Raw genomic sequence first — 19953 nt, forward strand, 5'->3', positions numbered from 1 at the left:
GTGGGTAGTTTCGGGGAGGAGGAAAGGGTTACTGGTTGGCTAGGTTGAGTCTGGGGGATATAGTGGCGTGCATGCCTGCTATATAGGCCCTTTCCCATCGTCTGCGGAAAGATGTGTCAGAGCAGGGGGGTAAAAGATGGATGATGGCAACACGGAAGCAGTTATTGAAGGTGGTGTTGTGGCTGTTGGTGTGGATGGCAATTGTGAAATCGGAGTTTTGGGTGGAGGAACGGTGATTATTGATCCTTAGGTTCAAGGGGGTGGAGGTTTTGCCTAAGTAGAAGTTGCTGCAGATTTGGCAGATGAGGGTGTAAATTAGGTTGGATGAGTGGCAGGTGTCCTTAGGGTGAAGGGTGAACTTACCTGCTGCTGTGGGGATCAGGAGGGTGGGGGAGGTGATGAGTATGGGGCAGGTCTTGCATCTGGGTTTGTTGCACCTGTGAGCTGGGGGGAGTGGTGTGGAAGGGGTGGGAGTGTTTCGGACCAAGATGTTCTGGAGGTTGGGGGGGGGCAGAAGATGACCCTTGGTTTATCCCGAAAGATGTCCCTGGTATCAGGGTCACTGTGCAGGATGGGGAGGAGGGAGTGGAGGGTATGTCTGATTTTCGTAATGTGGGGGTGGTATTGGGTGACCAGAGTTGGAGGGTTGGTTTTGGGTTGTTTGGTGTGGTTGTAGGAGTTTGCTCTAGTGATATATCACATGGCTACATATATTAGCGATGTAATTAAATAATTGGCATGTTGTAGTTACTGGCTGATAACAACATATCTTTATATACATTTAACAGTAAAATTACTGATTTTTTTTTTAGAACAGGCTGTGCAGAAAGTTGTAACTGTAATACACCTGATACTGAATTTCAAAATATTGCATGTGCAAGTGTTTCATCAACAAGATAGCATATCTCACATAAAAAAGGTCAAGCAAGTTTCAATTGCACCATTAAATTAGACAAGAACTCAACACACATCTTATTTATGCCCAAATCTTCAGGCCAAGGATGGAAAGGAATTTCTAGGAAGGTAGCAAGTAATAGTGAAAAATATGGTTAAAAAGTAAGACAGGGTACATGGAAAGTAAGTAAGGCTGAGCAGATATCAATGCCATTGGATTTCATTTACCACTACAAGCTGATACTTTTCCGGCATCATCATCTTTTGCAAGGTCGGCAAAAATGCTGCATGACACTTTCAGTCTAATTATCCTAGAAATTATACAAAATTTGAAGTTTCCATTTATTTTGAACCAATATTGTGTTGAAAAACTATATTTTGAGGTTACGTAAGAAGTATTTTAATATTCTGATGTATTTCTTGAATATTTTGAAGCAAGACTGATATTTTGATGGTTGTAATTGGAATGTAATTCTTACACACTAATATTAATCAATATTTTGAGCAACTTTTTATTATTACAATTTTCATTTTCCCACTATCTATCAGAAATGGTAAGAATATCGCCATTGGTATGGGTATTAGTTGTAATTAGCAGTGTGTGGGACGGGACTGGGATAGGAAATGTTCGAAATTTGCCGACACTGTGGAAAGCTTGAATTCTACATGCCATTTTCCTTTTGAGAGATTGTTGTTGCATTTCTGGAACAAAATCTAACAATTTCCGAGAACTTTCAGGTACTTAAAATGATGGAAATATTGAGAATTTGCCACATTTAAACATGATCAGTTGAAATTTCCTGACTGTTCGGTAACCCGAAAACTCAGGAAATCATTTTCTAAAATTGGGATCCCACACACCTCTACTAGAAATCATTTTCCATTGCCAAGAGAACGGATAAGAGAGACTGCAAACACGGATAAAAATAAGACATATTTTTCATTGAAACTTTTATCTAGCTTAACGTTATGAAGTTAATATATGGCTGAAATGTCACATTTTAATTATTTTTTTTTTAAAAAAATATATTTCTTTAGTTTTCTATTGCTTGTTGATCAATCCTTGAAGATGAGAGTGACGTCAGCTCTCAAAAACTTCCCGAAGCATATCTGGAACTGATCTGGCTGATATCATAAGAAAACCACTTTGATACTGTTGATATGTAATTTCAAATTTCACTTTTAAGTCACACATTGGAAGAGAGTACAACTTCATATAAAATACTGCAATCTTTGTCAGAATAATCTATGCTTACATACACAAGTCAATAAAACAAAAGAGAATTTGTAAACCAGAATCACTTAGCACTTACTAGCAAAAAGAACTGTTTGAACTTGAAGTTCATCGGATGAAACCTTGAATGTTTCCTCAAATTCACTTTCACCAACTTTGTAACCGTAATGGTACTGCAATGGAAAGTCGCTTGGAGAATCGTAAGCTTTCTCAGTTTCAAAAGTAAATTTCGTCTTCAATGCTTCTCCTGATGATGGCGTTACCTGCAGAAAAAAAACATAGTAAATAAAAATGTAATTTTGTTATTAAAGAAAATATAACAATGTATAGTGTTGCCTCCAGTGCAACTCCACGATTGCACAGTGGTAGCGTTATCGCCTTGTAATCAAGGAGTCCCAGGTTCGATACCCGGTGGAGGCACATGGTGGTTCGGATCCCTGTACGTTCAGTTCCGATTAGCCTTTCTGTTCATAAAGTGGACTTAAAACATTAAATCAATCAATCAATGTTGCCTCCAGTGGTAAGAGTTGATAGTTCAATACAATGTACATTAATCTCAAGAATGGATATTTTTAACCAAGCATACTAAACCAACATTTTAAAGTTTTTAACATGGGATTCTCCCCCCCCCCCCCTTTGCAGTCAAAGAATCCAAGAAATTTCACAAAAATACCAAATTTCATTCATTTTTGTACTAGATATATGTGAAAAATGTTTTTTTGTTAAAAAAAAAGACACTATTTTGATATTCGTATGTAAATCTTTGAATTGAATTCTTCTTTTATGTGCAGTCATGGACATTTCTGGGTTGGAATGAACCCACTGACTTCAAACGGAAAACCTTACAACCAGAAGTGTCCATGACTGTACGAATTGCTTGCATTGTAGAATTCATCTTATAGGTTTTTACAAGCAATTGAACCTGTTTTCTAATGTAAGGTTTCTGAAGAAAACATGATCCTTCAATCAGGAAAAAATGCCTGATGAAGGAAGTGTGTTCTGAAACATTACATCAAATCAAAAGTAGTCAAAGTTTGTTTAAGTCCACTTTATGCACAGATAGGCTAATCAGGACTGAACCTACCTTTTTTTTAATGTGACTGGAACCATTATGTGGCCTCTGCTAGGGAACAAACCCATGATCCCAAGGCAACAACGTTACCACTAAGCTATTTGGGAGGACCGAAACTTACCTTAAACGAAGTGATGAATGCTTGTAGCAATGATAAACTAGAACAATTCTTTGAAAGCTTTAAATTAAAACTATTAAATTGATATGGTACCGAGTGCTTCATAAATAACTGAGGGGTTGCAAAAATGTATTGCAAGTAAACTATTGGACTTATGTTAATGAAACCAGTCCAGAACAAATGAGAAACTCAAACAGTTCTTTTTTTTTTTTTTTTTGCATCTACAAATGTTCAATGTGTGCACCACGGGTTAACATGGCACAGATTGAGACAATAGTCTGCTTCTTGCCACACTCGCATCAACATGGGCCTGATGATAGTGTCTATCGCTGAGATGATACACTCCCTTAGGACTGCAATATCACGCGGCATCAGTGAGACGAATACCCTGTCTTTGATGAAACCCCACAAAAAGAAGTTGCATGGTGTAAGGTCCGGTGATCTTGGAGACCAAAACATTGCACAAAATACTGAGCGATTTGAGTGTCACATAGCAGCAGGGATATGAACTCTCAGCATAACAAAGCATGCACGCACAAACTATTTGCGTTCCTCGATAGTTCTGGACTGGTTTACTTGCAATAAATTCATGTAAACCCTCAATTATTTATGAAACATCCAGTATAATTGCAATGGAATGCTTATATGTACAGGGTAATTCAAAATGATTGTTGGGGTTTCAATATTTTTTTTTCTGTGCAGGTCATGTAACATATAGCATAAGTGACTGATGAAATTCGAACACAAAAATGCCTTCTCAGGGTCGTGACCCACCATCTTGTAAACCTGCTTCCCAGCAGCCAAATGCGTACCTACTGGGCACTGTCTGTAAGGAAATAAAACTTTGAGTGTGTCTCCATCAATTGGCACAGTTATAAATGCCATATGTTTCACAACCTGCGCAGGAAAAATATTAAACAAATGAACTTCCAATTGTTACAATGTTCAAGCACCAGTAATAATATAACGTAAATAATACAGTGTTAGCCTAAAATAAATAGATGAAATAGACAGTTTAAACACTTAATAAATTGAAATTTGTTTGTTACATCAGAAAGCATTTAGTACTGTTGTATAGAGAAAGTCTTCAAGTTTACAACCTCCGCATTTAGTTTTTGTCCTTGTGACATCAGCATCACGTGAGCACCCTTGACGTAAGTCAAGCAGTATGGCCGCTAGCCAGGTGGAGAAGGCTTTCTGAGTGATTGTATTTGCAAAATCAAATTCTGTTACTATCGTGCAGCGTCGTTTTTAGAATAAGGTATGGTAAACAACCACCAACAAGGCAGTCAATCTACGATTGGAGCAAGAAATTTAAGGAAACTGGTTGTCTGTGCAAGGGGAAAAGTCCTGGGAGAAGAGAACGGGACTATCGCATTGATATCTGTCATGTTACAAAAGGGTCACACATAGAACACTTGTAACGTAACACTTGTAAACTTCAGTTCATACTCTTCAAACCATGCAAGTATTTCAGCCCTATTGTTAAAACTCTTCTTTCTGTAAAACTTTGAAACTGTCTATTTCATTTAGGCTAACCCTGTATAACATTTGTACGGTAGCAACACAAACCTTTATCGACTTGACGACAGGTGGAGAATTTGTCCGTATCACAACATCTGCATTCGCATTGACCTTTTTCGGATGAATCACATTAAGGCCTATTTTGTAATATGCATCGCCTTTCAAGCCTGCCCAAGAAGTGATGGGGCCTGGTATGGTCAGAGGTATATCCCTGTTCTCAGTGTCCTCGGTTAAATACGTAACGTCACCCAGTCCCAAGGGACCGGCTAAGTTGAAATACTCGTAGCCATCTTCCTCCACGATGGTCCACTGGACTTTGTAACCTGCTGGCGCAGTTACTAGAGCATGGATGGTGACGCCTTCGTCTGGATTAACCAATTTGCTGGTGTCCAAAATTATGTTTATCTTCGGTGGCAGCCCAGGAACAACAATTATTTTTGCGGATGCATGCGCTTTTCTTGTATCCTTGTACACATAAACTCCAAACATGTATCTGATTTTAAAAAAAAGTACAGTATTAGTAATTAAAAGTACATACCTACATACAGAGATACTAGTACTCACTTTTTCCTCAACAGTGCAACAAGTTCCAATGAGGATGGTGGCAGTGGACACTGAAAATAATAGGACTAAGAAAAAAACAGTTTCGCAGAAAAAGTTTCTACTGTACCAGTTTCTCTGTATTTATCTCTCATTTCCCAAATATGAATAAAAGTACATAAAAAAGTGTTTGCGCAAATATGGTAAATTCTGATTTTACGTTCCTTTATTTTACACTGGACTTATACAGGGTGCTGTGCTTAAAAAACATTAAAGTTTGTTCTATATCCACTTAGTAAACGCACACTCTAATGTAGGCAGGACGTACAATTTCAAGCTGTATGCAAACTACTACATAACTCCACTGGGAATTAACCTTTGACTTTGATTACAAATGTCTTCCAGATGGTATAGTGATAACTAGGGCTCGGAAGTTGAGGAAAAATCCTTTTTTTTCCCTAGTGTCCGAAGACGAGGCCCAACATAATATATGTTCATTTTGGGTCATTGTAGGCCAGAACATTGTGGGTTTTATTTGTCCTTTTTTGCCTTTTTTCGGTGTTTTTTGGCTTATTGGTCCTTTTTTAGCCTTTTTTAGGTCTTAAAAGCTTTTTTTTGCAACTTCACCTTCTTTCGACTAGCTTTTTACTGCCCATTCTCAATTCGAATCATCATCAGTTCATCACCTCTTAAACATACTTTCTGTAGTAAATAAATAAAAGAAAATAGAGAAATAAATATATTTGAACCGATCCCTGAAACGAGAGAAAAACATTTTTGGAAGACTGAAGCAGGTACGGTACAAGGTCCTTTAACCGTAACTTGTCAAGAAGGTGTAAGTGGCAACGTTATCTTGTTTTGAAGCTTTCAGCATGGTGTATACGACCAGACAGCACGTGCCTGCAAAGATATCAAAGTGCCGCCCAGAGGGAGGGGGTGGGGAGGTTAAAACTGAAGTTATTAATTCATTTGGATCACATTTATACGTCCTTTTTTTCGTTTCTAGGTCCTTTTTTTGATATTTTTAGGTCCTTTTATAGGTCTTTTTTTTGGCAATTTATAGGTCTTCAACTTCCGAGCCCTAGTGATGACGTTGTTGCCTTGTAATCAAGGGGTCCCGGATTTGATACCCGGTGGAGGCATTAGTGGTTCGGATTGCACTTTTTAAACTGTAGGTCCAGTCTCGATTAGCCTTCCTGGGCATAAAGTGGACTCAAAAACTCTTTGATTACAAGGCAAAAGTGTTAACCACTGTGCTATCAGGGAGGCTCTGATGATTTGTACATGTGTGTTAAGTGTTCATACATTTTCTCTGTGAAACAACCTGTATTTACAATATTGGTGAAGAGCATGGACTGTAATGTGTGTTAGAGGCATATTCTACTGCCATGTATGAACGCACGCACACACACACATACAAAGTTTCATAATGGAACAGTTTTGTGCCTACTTCCCTTATGCCAAATTCTAACTACTTGAAAACAGTTGTAAGTTAATTTTTTTAAAAAACTTATTTCCCTGCTGTGACTGAAGTGAATTTACCTTCCCACAGGCAGCGACCCAGCAGGCAACTTCAGAACAGCTTGGTTAAATTCGCTGCTGAATTCAGTTTCCAGTCGCAGAAATCCAGGTTTAGGCAGAAAACATGCACCATTTTCCATTGTTCTGCAGTACCACTCAAACTGAAAATGCAAAAGCAAAATACAGTACAACCTCACAGACTCTTAATTTCTTTTAATAACATTCTTCTTTATTACTTCACTGCATACAGTTTGTTCTTATGTTTTACCTACACAAAGCTTTATGTAAATAATCAAATACCAGGTGGCTATGATTAAAGTTGCCATACTCAGAAACCTGGGGCGCCCTTTTGAAGCATTGGATTGTGTTGAAATTTGGTACAGAGCCTATGGAGACCATGGAAAAATGGAGGCTGAAGATAAAAAACATAGCTCAAATTTTGACCACCAGGTGGAAATGTGGTGCTGATATCTGATGCACAGCAAACATCATCATGGAAAATTCTTTATGCACCCAAAGGGGCATTTGTGTTGACAGGGTTCATATTGAACACTGCTGTACAGACACAAAACTCAAATTACTGTTACTTCAGTGTCACATTTCAACCTGGTGGTGAAAATTGGAACTTTTTCCATCAGAATTGGCTGCATAGCCTATATACCAAGTTTCAGCACAATCTGATACTTTGAACAGGCTCCAGAGGGCTCTCAGTAGGGCAACTGTAATTGTGGCCACCCTATACAATTCAAGTAACCTGATACTTGAAGGGATTTTACAAGGGAAAGTATCCATTGGAGCAAATATCCAATGATAGTTTTCAAACAGACTAAAAAAATTATACAACTAAAGCAAAAAGTATGGCCCTTACTTGTAATTTTCCACATTTGTTATCCAGATCTTTAGAACGAGAAGCGTCAATCTCCAGAACTTGTCCAGTGCCCAGGGTGAATTCACTTACTGAGAGGACAGCTGAAATCCCCCTCTCAACAGTTGTTAGCGTGAGCTCACCCTATGCAATAGAAAAAATACAGAAATTAGCATTGCAGTTAAACAATATGGATACCTCACTTTTGCTCAATTTAAATACAGACAGGGTGAGACAGACAGCTGCAAACAAAACTTATTTTCTGGAAGTACTATATATTTGTGAAACTGCACTTTGATGCAATCTGTCCTCTTAACAGTAATGTAACACCTAACAGTAATAATGTACATCTTACACATGGGCATCGGGAGGGGGGTCAAACGGGTCAGTGGACACCCTCCCCCCTGGAAATTGACATGGTGCATTTAAAGATACAGGAAAGCCGTTTGTTACTCTTACTGTTAAGAACAGTTAGCATTCAAACAGAATAATCAAAGTAAAAATGCATTGGATCGAAAACATTGAGTGAAAAATAAAGCAACAAGGTTATATTCTACCATTTCATCCAAAGAACAAATGGTTTCACAGTTGAGAGAGGTCACACAACAAACTTTATGAAAAAAAAAATCCCCTAACATTTAAAGCCTTTTCTTGAACGAGACATGCAAAAGTTAATATCAAAATGCATTTCAGATACTAACTGCATAAAATGCAAAAGAAATAATGGAAAATAGTTGTGCTGGTATTCACTTGTTTGGTGGATGGAGTCTCGCCATTTACATTTCGAATGAAATTTATTTTTGTTACTTTATAATATTTATTATTGCATAAACACTTATAACCATGGTAATAATACTTATTACTAGTGCTCGGAAGTTGAAGACCTATAAATTGCCAAAAAAGACCTATAAAAAGACCTAAAAATATGAAAAAAAGGACCTAAGAACGGAAAAAAGACGTATAAATGTGATCCAAATTAATTAATAACTTCAGTTTTAATTACATATTTAATGAATAAAAAATACAGAATTTTGGTGGTATGGAACACACAGTGCGAAAAAACTGAAAGCTTCAAAACAAGAGAAAGTTGCCACTTACAGCGCGACCTTCCACACAAGTTACGGTTAAAGGACCTTGTACAGCCGGCAGCCGACGAGAAGATCGTTGAATGAAGGGAGACGGGGCACAGAGGGAAAGGGAGGGTCAGGTTCATTTGCAGAATTTGGGGGTGGTTGGGGAGAAGGAAGTCTTGTTTTCTTCTTGGCGGGTCATTGTCAAGCTGACGAGAAGAGTTCTGGCGGAAGAGCACCTCCCCCACGCGAAAGAGTGGAGTCGCCTGGCAGTACGTCACACCTCTTCTGCCAGCGCTCTTCTCGTCGGCTGCCAGCTGTACCGTACCTGCTTCAATCGTCCAAAAATGATTTTCTCTCATTTCAGGGATGGTTCAAATATGTATATTTATTTCTTTCTTTTTTTATTTCTTTACTACAGAAAGGATGTTTAAGAGGCGATGAACTGATGATGATTCGAATTGAGAATGGGCAGTAAAAACGTAGTCGAAAGAAGGTGAAGTTGCAAAAAAAAAAAGCAGTTAAGACCTAAAAAAAAGGCTAAAAAAGGACCAATAAGCCAAAAAACACCGAAAAAGACAAAAAAGGACAAATAAACCCCACCCTTTTCTGGCCTACAATGACCCAAAATGAACATATATTATGTTGGGTCTCGTCTTCGGACACTAGGAAAAAAAATTTTTCATCAACTTCCAAGCCCTACTTATTACTTTTATTCTATTCAAGTTTTATCATTTGCACGTTGCCCATGGTCTTACACTAAGATATGTAAAAGAAATGTTGCAGAGATAGCAAGTGTAAAGCTTACTTTCTCTTGAAACGTAGATTCGCCTTCTCTCAGTACTGTGCAAGTAATGTTGTATGTTTTCCCACCTTCTAGTGATCCAGGTGCTAGCCGAAGTCTTCTAGCTTTCTGGGCTTCCACATTTACTGGATTCTCACTGATCGACCACATATACTGCAAAAATAAGTACATAATCAATGCCACATCAAAAAAAAATCATCCCCCAAGAGAGATTATACAAATAAATGCCATTATTAGGGCCAGAATTTTAATGCCCTAAAAACCATTTAAAAAATGCTCTATAAAATTTAAACACTCTTTTGAAACAAACTTACATGTTCATTTAACCAGTCCTGCATTGCAATGCATTACTAACTACATACATAGGTTGTCAAAGCAAAGTGACTGCTGATTGTCTCTTAACAAAAGCTTGAACATTAAAAAGCGCTTTTCCACCTCTATTGATAATAGAGGATCATAGTTGAAGTAAACTGTGTCATCAACTTGAAAATCGCCTGGTAGTTTTCCAGTAGAAAAACTTTCTTCACACAAAACATCAGCCAATTGAACACATGATACTAAACCCTACAATGACAATCATTTCCTGTGAACGTTTTCCAAGTCACTTTTCACTATTTCGGATAAAAATTATAGATACTCAAGTTTGGATTCCAATTAAAAATTAACCAGTAGACCTACATACAAACGAGTTATATCAAAATTTAGTTTATTCAATTCTGCATTAATCTATGCTAACAATTTTCTTTTCGAGTATGCATTCTATTTTTTATCGTCATGAGAACAAAAAGTGCCATTTTTTTTAGTTTTGCAAACAATTGCTGTCTTTGAAATTCTGTAAATAAAAAATGTGTTGTCTGATCATTATGAAATTTTATTATGGTGCTGGCAGAAAGGTCCTAAACACAATTATTGCTTTTCAGATTTTCAAAATTTCTCTAAAAACAGTTTTTAGCAATTTTGCAAAACAACAATATCTTAGTATTGGGTAGTCCTACAAATACAATATTTGTCTTGTTTTGAAGTTCTTTGCATCTGTTTTTAAAATGCATTATCATTGTCAATTCACATTGCGAAACCCATTTTATACAGATTTTTATTCAGCAGAGTAAAGCTGCTTGCGGAACGTGGCAACACGGCACACAGCGATGTCCATTGAACTGCAGAAACTGCCGGCAAGTCTGCTTGCGGTGTTGCCACGTTCCACATACAGCTTTACTCTGCTGAATAGAAATCTGTATATAATCAGTTTCGCAATGTGAATTGACAATGATAACGAATTTTAAAAACAGATGTAAAGAGCTTCAAAACAAGAGTAATATTCTATTTGTAGGACTACCCAATACCAAGAAATTGTTGTTTTGCAAAATTGCTCAAAACTGCTTTTTTGAGAAATTTTGAAAATCTGAAAATTATAAACCTTGTTTAGAACCTTTCTGCCAGCACCATACTAAAATGTCATCATCATCGGACAACCCATTTTTGATTTACAGAATTTCCAAGACAGCACTCATTTGCAAAAATAAAAAAACTGCCCTTTTTTTGTTCTCACTTTAAAAAATAGAACACGTACTAAAAAAACAATTGATTAGCATAGATTAATGCAGAATTGAATAAGATAAATTTTGAAGTAACTCGTTTTAATGTAGGTCTACTGGTTAATTCTTAATTGGAGTCCAAACTCTGATATCTGTAATTTTTAATCCGACAGTAGGTCTCTCTGTTCCTGGAGGAAAGATTTACCCAATTTTCTGGGACCAAACTTGTTGTTCTGAAATTTTCATACTGGCAACAAACAAGTAGATTGTTTTTTAAGAAAATAAACAAAAACACTAAAAAATGTTTCTTCTCTCATGAAAATATATGCAATATCTTGCAAAATAGACCAAAAAATGTAAAATAAAGCCCCATCAAAGATACTTTGCTTGTATGTGAACATCCCAAAAAAAATGCATCAAAATCCTAGTCTTAGTCATTATCAGCGGGTAATCCTGATCATCAATATACAGGGTGACTGGTAATTAGATGTATTCCCTGAAAGGGGTTAAAGTAGAGACAATTTGCAATAAATTGGACCATATGATACCCCGTCCGAAAATTAGTAGTTTTCAAGATAATCGAGTTTCAATTGTTTTTTTAAAAAATGACCATTTGGAGCCACATGGCAAGACACTGGTAAACTCGCAAGAAGAGCTCAGGGAGAGGATCTTAACAGCTGGTCAACACATCAAGGACACCATCACATCACGAGTTAAGAGAACAAATGTCCATAAAAACCTGCGTGCCTGCATTTGTAACAGAGGTGCCCACTTTGAGCAAGACATGTAACATTCTTTAATTGTATTGTTCATTGATTCCAATGAATCAACTATTATTTCTTGTACACAAATGTGTATGTCAGCAACATTTGTACCTTGTTGGATAGCAGATGTCACAAGGAAGTAATTTACGTAATTTGTACGCTTCGTGTCATACCATTTTTGTTATTAATACGTTGCCAAGTAAACTAAGAGTGCATTTTTTATCATCACTTGTAAGTTTAGACCCACCCGTTACTTACATGTGATTGTTATTTGGGAAAAACTTTTTTTTCAACGAACCACTTATTTGTTAGCTATCAGAAAATGCTGAAATAAGTTCCATACAATGAGCAGTTTTTTCTCAATTCATCTTTTTATGTGGAAAATTGTCATTTTTTTTAAAAAACAATTGAAACTCGATTATCTCGAAAACTACTAATTTTCGGACGGGGTATCATATGGTCAAATTTATTGCAAATTGTCTCTACTTTAACCCCTTTCAGGGAATACATCTAATTACCAGTCACCCTGTATATTTATCAATGACTTTGCAAAATTCAGATGTTTAAAGGCACTTACGCTAAGTTTCTCCGGTATTAGAAGTTGAGAGTCGCACGAGAACAGAGTGGCTTCTACTATGTACTCGGAATCCGCATATGCCCTGTCGGCTCCCACAAGCACAACTTGCACTGTTTGGCTTTTGCTTCCAGTCAAGCGCATTGGGATTTGCTTTGTAGATCCATATTTACCCAATGCATTGCAAGGGGTCACAGCAAAGATGTATTCCACATCATCTCTCAGCTAAAGTAAGAATGAAGACATTAATACAGCAATGGTGCAGGTTGAATTGGTTCCTATGAAACAAAATTCTAGTTTTTTTTCTCTTAACTTCATATTTCTATGAATAGTTATGCTCGATGTTAATATTATGCTCATTACTATATTGATTGTGAAGAAACTGGGTACTGATATTTGTCTATATCAGCAGAAGACATGTCGCAAGTAGTGACTGAAATTTAACACTGATATCTGTTCAGAGTTTATCTTCTCAGGGATATAAAATGCTGAAGATGGAATTTTGATTACTTCTATAGCAATTTATGTGGGGGGGAGGGGATTCACCCTTTCAATTTTGTAACAATCACATAAAATTAATATACAGAAGAAAAATTATGATATACCTGCATGATATTAAAGCCATAAACAGTGATATTGCACCATGCCATGAAGACCTATAGGGCAGTGTTTCTCTCAGTGGGCCCTGGCATCAATTATACTGGGTCACGACAGGTTCTCCTGAAGTTTGGGACTTGCAGCCCAAGCTGGCAACCACCTGGAAAGATGGCCTTTCTTTCGAGTTTCAACTGCCATAACAGGAAATGCTTTCGCCACAGTTGTGATGATGAACCAAAAGGTGTAACCAAGGGTGCACGTTGATTCACGCCGCCAACTTTGGAGGTTGATGGTTGGGCCCTTCTTGAGTTAAGAGCCAGAAGGGTGAAGCGAATTGTAGCCAGAGCTGGCAACCACATGGAAAGATGGTCTCTCGTTTTTTTCCAACTGTGATAGCAGGAAATGTTTTTACAACAGTGGATGTGATGGACCAAAGATGTAAACAAGGTGCACGATGCTTCCCACCTCCAAATTTGTAAGTTGACAGAGAAGCACGATAATCTATTTAGTTTGTGCAGACATTGAAGTGGAAATACTCTGACTAATTAATATTTTCCGGTGTCCGAAATGGAACATGCCAATGAAAATCAGCACTTAGCAAATTAATTTAATAACATTGGCCATATGAAACTAAAAGATTCCATCAGATCCGGTCGTTGTCAACTAATTTAAAGCAAATTTTATATTTTTCAACAAACCTAGACATAATTGAACTAATTAACTAACTAACTCTCTAGCCTTCTTAAACCCGAAGGTTGATGGCTGCAGCAACACAGGCCTTACATCTGTCCCTATCCTGAGCAAGATCTATATACTCTTTTCCATCCCTACCGATTTCATTTAGGTCCATCTCAACGTTGTCCCTCCATCTTCATCTTGGCCTTCCTACAGGTCTCTTACCATCAGGTTCCCAACAAGAATCCTGTAAACTCCTCTCCCGTTTGTGCCACATGGCCTGCCCACCTAAGTCTTCTGGATTTAATCATTCTAATAATATCTGGACATGCATACAAATTATGTAGTTCTAAATTACGTAACCTTCTCCACTCACCTGTCTCCTCGTCCCTTTTAGGTCCAAATATTTTCCTAAGGATCTTATTTTCAAATACTCTCAATTTATGTTCCTCTTTCAATGTAAGGGACCAAGTTTCACACCCATATAATACTACAGGTACTATTGAACTAATACTCTCTATAATTATGCCATAATTGATTTATTAATATTAAATTTCAATGGTACACATTAATTAACGAATAAAGTTTAAAAAAATTAGAAAGCTATTTACGATTCAAATTATCGGGGCATCCACTTTTACAAAACGAATTTACGGAGCTGTGGGCTCAAGGAGGTTGAGAACCACTGCTATAGGGGATATGGAGATAGGGCACTATTTATTTAACTGGTGTACTCTGCATAATGAAGTTGATGCATTCTATTACACATCTGTGGAATATTAGAAATATAAGGATATACACACATGTGCAAAATAAGTGTCATAATAATGTCATGCAAAATCACTCTCTCCTTATTGGCATCTATCCAAATATGAAATCTTACAGGGTGACAATTAATGAATTATATGAAATAAAACTGAAATTAGTGACAAACCACGTAGTACACAAACTGTATTGCACATGTAAACGGCACTACAGACATTCGGATTTAGGTTATGACATGTTCGATATGTCTGACATCTCTGGCGATGATGTGGGGCAGACGAACAGCAAAATTCTGCATGACCCGCTGAAGTGTCGAGACATCGATGACCTCCTGAATGGCAGTTTTCAGCTCGGCAATGGTTTTGGGGTTATTTCTGTATACCTTGTCCTTAACATAGCCCCTCTGGGTAACCCAGAGCCAGAATGCGGTCCCCAAAATACTCCTCCAGGACATTTTCACTTGCAAAAGGCCGACATCAACACGTTGCGTGCGCATACGCATACGAATTCCCATCATGCCCTGTGGCCAGCCACGCAGTTTGGACGTCATCACGCGAACCGTTCAGAAATTATGACAGTTTTATTTCATATAGTTCATTAATTGTCACCCTGTATCTCAAGACATCAGAAAGAAATCTGCATCAAGATATTCTGAAAGCACTACAGTGACATCCTTCCTATCCTTTGCATCTCCACAGAAATATGTAAAATACTGCCCCTTGAAGCTAAGGTGCTCGATAGAGTGCTGCACTGAGGGCTTTTTGCTCGATCGTCCAATAGTTCGCACGGATGACCCTAGATGTGCCTATGGAATGGACAGTTTCATCACTCGAGCAAATAATGCTTGAACATTCAAACAATTGATATACGTTTGAAGCCAGTAGTTCACGTGTAACCGTAATTCTTCTGTAGCAGTGGGCCTTCAAACGTGGATCGTGAAGTGGAAGACACAGTGAAATTTAAACTGAAGTGAACATAGTCATAATCTCCATGATAAAATGTAATTTAATCTGTCTATCTTACCAATACACAGTGATATGTGAAAATGAATAATGACTGTGGGCTGAAACTCCCAGGTCGAATTTTTACACATATATTTGTACAAAAACACAAAGTTGCTGACCAAGGCAGTTTATTAAGATAAAAAAACACTTAACACATAACGTTTCAACCCTGTATCAGGGTCTTCCTCAGACGAAGAACTAAACTAAAATGATGAAATATACTACGCACAGAAAGATTGTGTTAGAGAAAGTTGAAAGGATGAAGAAAAGGAATGAGGGAAAAAACAGAGGAGGTATTCATCCATATCCAAAAAGGCAGGAGGGGTGGGTGGGTGGTAAACAGGTGGTTCTAGACTCTTGCTAATTTTAACCTGTCAATCACCTGTCAGTGTAGTAGACCCATTAGTCAACTGTCAAGAGGTGATATGTTTAATTCCTTTGGAGAAATCTTACTAGATAAGGACTGTCAACTTGATTTGTTGTTGTGTGGCTAGTGACCCTGCTGTGTGTATGTAATCTTTCTGTGTGTAGTATAGTTCATCATTTTAGTTCAGTTCCTCGTCTGAGGAAGACCCTGATACAGGGTCGAAACTTTACCTGTTATGTGTTTTTATCTTAATAAACTGCCTTGGTCAGCAACTTAGTATTTTAATATGGAAACAAGGCTTAATTATATTAACAATATATTTGTACGATTATTGTCCCATTGAAATGATATTTGATATTCTATATATTTGAGCGTGGGAGATTTGATTGAGTATTTTCGAGCGAAAGAGGTCCAATGCAGCAGTCGAGTGCTTGCATTTGAAGAAGAAACATGGGAGGTTGCCTTTTCTTTGCTCACAAGGCAGTGTAAAACAGTGAGTTGCAATTGCAAAAGTCATCATTGGTATTCTTGCTGCCAGATGTTAGAGAGTAGGCGCATTTATGCCTCACCTTCTGCTTGTAACTATCCACAAAAATCAAAGGAAACAGCAGCCAACAGGGCTTCTGTCCCTTCAGTCAACGAACCAGTCCCCATCTTTCAACTTACAGATATATCCATACACACACACCAGCAGTTAAAATAAACTATTTAAACTTACCATTGACGTATTCACGGGAATGTTCACGTCATTAATATATTTCTTCACTTCTTTTTCAACAGACCTGACATGTTTCCAAAGCAACAAGGTCTCTCTCTGCGTCGCGTTCACCTTGTCCGATCTGAACAGGACGGTCAAATTGAACTTCAGCTGCTCGCTCCCAGGCATCACCAGCTGGATTAAGGCATATTTGCCTCTGCACATGTACTGCGGCGCAACAGCATTCAACTGGGGAGGGATAATCTGGAAACAGAAATAAAAAAGTTGAAGTTAAGGACTACTTAGTAATTTGGTTGTGAAATAAGGAAGCAGCTTTTGACAAACTCAGAACCATTTCTTTTATGTAAAGCACAGAGGGAATAATTTTAGTTTCACTATGATTCAACAAGTCAGATTATACTATGTCCATATGTATTTTTTTTCATAGGGTGAGACTGTATCAAAACATAAAACTAGGGTGGGTTGACAGGTGACATTTCTGCATTCTCGTTGAACACGCATTTACTGCAAAAGAAAAGTAAATAAAATTTCACGCAATCTTGTATTCCTAAAGTGAAAAAAAAAGGCTAGTGCTATTGATACAGGTGGATAATGTTTGTGTTCTCGAAAATGGTACTCTCTATCAATTTTTTCCTATAAAATTTGGAAACTGAGAGAAAACTGGAATGAAGCACTTGCCCTCGCTGCAACCCCTCCCCAAAAAAAAATCAGGTTTGTTGACTGATTGATTTGGTGTTTTAAGTCCACTTTATGCACAGTAAGGCTAATAGGGACCAGTGGTGAAGCTCCTATGAGGCTTTTGAGGCTTAGCCTACCCAAAAAATGTTGAAATTAAAATGTTCTTGTACCCTGTAGCAATCAAAGTTCATTAAAACGAATTAAACTATGTAATCCGAACGTTTGGTTCCGCCGATCCTTCCAGATATCTCGTCAGTCAGGCGAGAAAGAGGAGAGCGCGTTCAGTCCGAACTGTGAGGCTTTTGACGAAAAGCCTCGCGTTAAAAGGCAGCTACAGCGTGAGCTCTGTGTAGGTGGAAGGGGAGGGTAAGGGGAGGGAACTGCCTATTCGCTGGGTGAAAGCGGCTAGCCTCAGAACCAACCTGTTGTGCTTCTAGTCTTCTTGTGCAAATTGCGTCGTTCACGCGCTGCATTGTTGAATGTTAATTTACTTCAAGTGCATGCGCACGTGTGTTTGTGTGTGTGGCACATAGTGTATTTATGTTATAAAAATATAATACTGTGAAATTATGTGTTGAAAACTCTAAGATGATTTGCGGTAAAATAAATGTAAGTAAACAAGAAATCTTGGACACACTGACTGTACAACTGGAAATACGTTTTGGAGATCTTGAAAAGATAAAATTTGTTGAATTGGTAGACCAGAATAGCTTTGGGGAATATAAATTACATTTCCCTGTGATGAAATTAAGTAACCTTCTGTCCACATATCCATTTTTCAACAAAGAACAATTAGAAAATGATTTAAAGAATATCTATGCTGATGAAGAAAAGCATTTACCTCCAGACCTTCTAAAATTCATAGTTAGCAATGATCTTCAAACAATCTACAAAGAAGTAACACAACTTATCAAGTTGGTCTTGACATTCCCTGTTACAACAGCTTCCTCCGAAAGAAGTATGAGGACCCTCAAGAGAGTAAAAAAATTATCTCCGTAATTCAATGAAAAATAGCCATTGAAAAGAAAACTGATTAAAGAACTTTCTATTGATCAAGGCTTCAAGGAAAGAGTAATTGATACTTTTGCAACCAACAAGAATCGACGCATGGACCTGCTGTATAAAAAAAATATAAGCAGATTTTTCAGCCTACCCAGTATTTACGCCTTAGCTTCGCCACTGATAGGGACTGGACCTACAGTTTAAAGTCCGAACCACTATGTCTCTCCACCGGGTATCAAACCCGGGAATCCTTGATTACAAGGCGAGGAAGCCTCAGGTTTGTTGAAAAGTAATAAACAGTAATATTTGTGATTTCGCAAAGAATCATGACGCTATTTTTATGGGATGGAAAACTCATTGACTCTGTCCCCCCTCCCCTCCTCCCAAGTTACTCCCATGCTTATCCTCGTATATTCCCTGCACAAAACATGAGAGAGAGAGAGGAAGCACTCCTATCTCACCTCATGTGTTTTCATGCAAATCTGTTGAAATTTGGGGCACTTCTTTTACGAATTCAGATATTTTAATCTGTTATGAAGTTACTGACTTACCCTGTACATTCAATACAATAAATGAAGGTAGTGAGCAGACAATATATATGTGTAATCTAAATTTAACATATTTCAGGGAATCAATCTGAAAAAAATTAAAATAATGGAAAATGTAAAACCGAGGAAAATTTTATAACATTTTGCTATGTTGGGACCATCAAGGTTGAATGCAGTAAAATGTAAAATACAAGAATGTTAAAATCGAGATTCCACTGTACCCAAATAAACTGATAAAAGAAACAAAATTAGCATACCTTGTTGGGAGCCACTTGCAACATGATCTTGCCGCTTGCTTGCATCGCTAAGTCTGAATCGGAATCCTTCCTCCGAATGCCGTTACTGGGACTCAGCTCCAACTCATAATATTGGTATATGTCAGGTCTTTCTCCGAGCATGATGATAAGACGATTAGCTACAAATGAGCATGCAGGATCTAGACAGAAAATGAAATTGAACAGCTTAACCAACGAGTTAGGATTGCTCTGGGAGAAGGGTCAAAATTACTGACCTACAGGTTGATTTCCCTAGTGTTCCAGGTTTTCCAGAATTGAAAGTTGTGAGGTTTCACAAATGTACCACCAGAGATCCAATGCGAACCATCTGGGTTTTGATACCGGATATCATCACCACAGTGGCATATTCTGTAGATCAGACCTGGTTTACTGCAACAATTCTTATTTATTGCATGTATTTATTATACAGGGTTAACCTAAAAGAAATAAGACAGTTTAAACGCTTTATAAATTGAAATTTGTTTGGTTACGTCAGCATTTAGTACTGCTGTATAGAGAAAGTCTTCAAGTTTACGACCTCCGCTTTTCGTTCGTCTTCATGATGTCAGCATCATGTGAGCACCCTTGACATAAGTCGGGCAGTATGGTCGCTTAGCCAGGTGGAGAAGGCTTTCGGCTTGTTTGAATTTGCAAAAACAAATTCTGTTACTGTCGTACATCATCCTTTTAGAACATGGTATGGTCCTCCCCTTCCTACAAGTGTGGACGATCTTAAATAACTCATCACAACAGCCGCTGAGACTGTTGACATGGACATGCTGAGATGTGTTTGGGGAGAACTGGACTA

General features: G+C 37.8%; 1 protein-coding gene across 3 annotated transcripts in view; it reads right to left on the minus strand.

The window, feature by feature from the left end:
- LOC145980294 (uncharacterized) overlaps positions 1-19953 on the minus strand; it is a 224749-nt gene that overhangs the window by 56555 nt on the left and 148241 nt on the right. For all 3 annotated transcript variants that reach the window (XM_083113312.1, XM_083113313.1, XM_083113314.1), the window contains 8 exons: positions 19128-19306; positions 16643-16885; positions 12520-12741; positions 9647-9796; positions 7772-7912; positions 6925-7064; positions 4891-5335; positions 2208-2391 (listed from right to left, as the gene is read on the minus strand). In XM_083113312.1, the coding sequence (XP_082969438.1) occupies positions 2208-2391; positions 4891-5335; positions 6925-7064; positions 7772-7912; positions 9647-9796; positions 12520-12741; positions 16643-16885; positions 19128-19306 (1704 nt within the window). The remainder of the gene's footprint in view (positions 1-2207; positions 2392-4890; positions 5336-6924; positions 7065-7771; positions 7913-9646; positions 9797-12519; positions 12742-16642; positions 16886-19127; positions 19307-19953) is intronic.

The sequence above is a fragment of the Lepisma saccharinum genome, chromosome 27 (genome assembly GCF_977018435.1).
Source record: "Lepisma saccharinum chromosome 27, izLepSacc3.1, whole genome shotgun sequence".
NCBI lineage: Eukaryota > Metazoa > Arthropoda > Insecta > Zygentoma > Lepismatidae > Lepisma > Lepisma saccharinum.